The 3,536-nt window shown below is 48.8% G+C and overlaps 1 protein-coding gene across 1 annotated transcript in view; it reads right to left on the reverse strand.

Annotated features, from left to right (window-relative positions):
* The window catches only part of AIM1L (absent in melanoma 1-like), a gene marked incomplete at its 5' end in the record, with an annotated part of 23,673 nt that overhangs the window by 1,034 nt on the left and 19,103 nt on the right, over positions 1 to 3,536 (reverse strand). The window contains one exon of the mRNA XM_011981753.1: positions 1,577 to 1,735. Within this exon, the coding sequence (XP_011837143.1) occupies positions 1,577 to 1,735 (159 nt within the window). The remainder of the gene's footprint in view (positions 1 to 1,576; positions 1,736 to 3,536) is intronic.

The following is a 3,536-nucleotide window of genomic DNA, read 5'->3' on the forward strand; positions in this document are numbered from 1 at the left end:
AAAAAAAAAAAAAAAAAAAAAAATCTCTACACATTTACTGGCTGTGTGACTTTCAACAAATTACCTAACCTCTCTGTGCTCTGGTTTCCTCACCTGTAAAATGGGGAATATAAAAAGACCTGCCCCATGCTACTCTAGACTAAAGATTATAGGAGGCATTTGTGTGAAGAACTCAGTGCAGAGCCTGGCACGTGGTCAGCCATCTCTCTCATTCTAAGTAAAAGACAAAACCTCTCAATGGTCTATAAATACTTACAGTCCCCATAACCTTTCTAGCCTCATCTCCTGCTACCTCCCCCTCACTCAACTCACTCTAGCCACCCAGCTAGCCTTGCTAGCCCAGAGCAATCCCAGGCATGTTCCTTCCTAGGGCCTTTGCACTGGCTGTTCTCTCTGCCTGGAACACTCTTCCCTCAGATATCTGCACGGCTGCCTCCCTCAAATGTCATCTTCTCAGGAAAGGCTCCCATATCATACCTGATACTTCCTATGCTCCCTTTTTTTTGAGACAGAGTCTCCCTCTGTTGCCCAGGCTAGTGTACAGTGGTGTGATCATAGCTTACCGCAGCCTCAATCTCCTGGGCTCACGCAATCCTCCCACCTCAGCCTCCTGAGTAGCTGGGACTACAGGTGCACGCCACCATATCCGGCTAGTGTTTTTTACTTTTTGTGGAGATGGCATCTTATTATGCTGCCCAGGCTGGTCTTGAACTCCTGAGCTCAAGAGATCCTCCTGCCTCACTCAGCCTCTCACAGTGCTGTGATTACAGGCGTGAGCCACCGCGCCTGGCCTATTCTCCTTTCATGATCTATCTTCCTCTATTGAACTTTCATCATCTAAGACACTAAGATATTCTGCCCATTTAAGTTATTTCTGTCTATCTCTCCCCACTAGGATGTAAGCTTCAGGAGGGCAGATGCTAATTCTGTCTATAACTGCTATATCCCCAGCATCTAGAACAGAGCCGGGCACATAGTAGGTGCTCAAGAAATGTGTGTGGAATAAATCTACCTTTTTTCTTATTTTTATTTTTATTTATTTATTTATTTATTTATTTATTTGAGACCAGGTCTTGTGCTGTCACCAAGGCTGGAGTGCAATGGCGCAACCCTGGCTCACTGCAGCCTCTAACTCCTGGGCTCAAGCCTCCCACCTCAGCCTTTTGAGTACCTGGGACTACAGGCATGCACCACCACACGCAGTTAATTTTTTCTTTGGCCTCAAACTCCTGTCCTTAAGCAATCCTCCTGCCTCGGCCTTCCAAAGTGTTGGGATTATAGGCATGAGCCACCATGCCTGGCCAAATCTACCATTATTAATAGGGCTCAAGTTCTGTCATAAGCATCAGAGCTGGGAGGTCCCTTAGAAGCACTCAGTTCATTGCTCTTGTTTTTGCAGACTGAGGCCCAGAGAAGAGCATGACTTGCCCAGGGGGCACAGTCTGCACTCTCCCCTCCCCAGGGTCCTGGCTTCTGTGTGTGTCCCTCTGTGTTCCTGATTGGGATCGGACTCCTCAGCGTGGACCCACAAATGCCTAGGGCCAGGGTGTCCCTGTCGCAGCCCCTGTATCAGTACCTGGTTCTTCAGCAGCCCATCCTCGTAGTACCAGATGCAGCTACCTCCCGCTCGGGGGTCGGAGACCACCACACGGCCTGCCTTCATGTCCTCCACATGGTCCGGCACTGCCAGGAATCCGCCCAGTGCTGCATTCCAGAGGCGGAAATAAACCCGGCGCTGGTGGCAGAAAGAGGCTGAGAGTCAGGGGTGCCAGGGAGGGATGACCTGGACCCCCAATACCCTCAACTCGGGGCTCTCCAGTATCAGGCTCCCAAGCCCCCCTTCCTGTCCCCAAACTTTCCTTGACTCTGTTTCTAAGTCAACGCTTTTTTACACACACATATGGAGAGCACATGTATTGCACACACACACATAGTTTCGTGGTCGTAGAGATACCCACAGATGTGTGCAGAGGGACAAACTGACAGATACACCTCTGGTCCACATGGTGGCACAGAAGTTCACAGAAGACACAGACACATGGATACACGCAGCCATCCAACTCAGATGTTCTAACCACAGATCCATGCAGTCTACTCCATACCAGGCAGCTCTGCTTGCTACAAGGATGGATGTGTATGGGCATACAGATGTGCACACATACTTACAGAAAGAAATGCACACACACCTGTGTTGAAGAGGGTTCCTGACAGGGTGGACACTGGACTGTCAGACATCAGACATGGCTCTGCCATAAATCAGCTGGAGCTCTTAGATGGTAGTGAAAGTAATAATAGTAGTAACAATAATCACAGCTAACATTTGTTGAGAGCTGACTCACTCAAGCACTGTTCTAAGGGTTTCACCTACATTATTTCAGTCCTCAAAACAGACCTATGACACGTTATCCTCATTTTAAAGATGAGGAAATGAAGGTCTAAGGAGGTACAGTACTTGCCCACGATTGCAGAGCAAATCCATGTCCACTTCTCTGGGCCTTTATTTCCCCATCTGTAAACTGTGAGGGGTGGAGATAATCTCCAAGATTTCTCCCAGCAATGATGTTATGAGTCTTGAATACAAGGACTATACAAATATCCTTACACAAAGATACACGCACTGTCAATGGTGTCACAAGTACAAGTATGCGCAGTCATAAATGTACACCCAGCTGGGCGCAGAGGCTCACGCCTGTAATCTCAGCACTTTGGGAGGCCAAGGCGAGTGGATCACCTGAGGTCAGGAGTTCAAGATCAGCCTGGCCAACATGGCAAAACCCTGTCTCTACCAAAAATACAAAAAAAATTAGCCGGGTGTGGTGGCACACGCCTGTACTCCCAGCTACTCGGGAGGCTGAGGCAGGAGAATCTCTTGAACCCGGGAGATGAAGGTTGCAGTGAGCTGAGATCATGCCACTGCACTCCAGCCTGGGTGACAGAGTAGGACTCCGTCTCAAAAATAAATAAATTAATACAAATAAAACAATGACTGTACTCCCACAGATACACACACACACACACGTCATCACCAGAGCACACAGAGGCATGGACACAAATAACCTGATGGGCACAGAAATACCCTCAAATGGGAACATGCAAGCGCACATACATACACACACAGCCCATGGCCTTACCATTTATCTGCACATGTGCATTAACGATACTGATGTTCAGACATAAAGGCATGGACGTACAGAAATATATGCAGACAGTGCTTCCCCAGGTGAGGTATGCTAACTACCAGTGGGTGGTCCATGAGATCACTTTCAGTCCTATGTGGATAAACTTTTTTTTTTTTTGAAATGGAGTCTCGTTCTGTTGCCCAGGCTGGAGTGCAGTGGCCGGATCTCAGCTCACTGCAGGCTCCGCCTCCCAGGTTCACGCCATTCTCCTGCCTCAGCCTCCCGAGTAGCTGGGACTACAGGCGCCCGCCACCTCGCCTGGCTAGTTTTTTGTATTTTTTTTAGTAGAGACGGGGTTTCACCGTGTTAGCCAGGATGGTCTCGATCTCCTGACCTCGTGATCCGCCCGTCTCGGCC

Source organism: Mandrillus leucophaeus, unplaced genomic scaffold (assembly GCF_000951045.1).
Source record: "Mandrillus leucophaeus isolate KB7577 unplaced genomic scaffold, Mleu.le_1.0 Scaffold23, whole genome shotgun sequence".
Classification (NCBI taxonomy): domain Eukaryota; kingdom Metazoa; phylum Chordata; class Mammalia; order Primates; family Cercopithecidae; genus Mandrillus; species Mandrillus leucophaeus.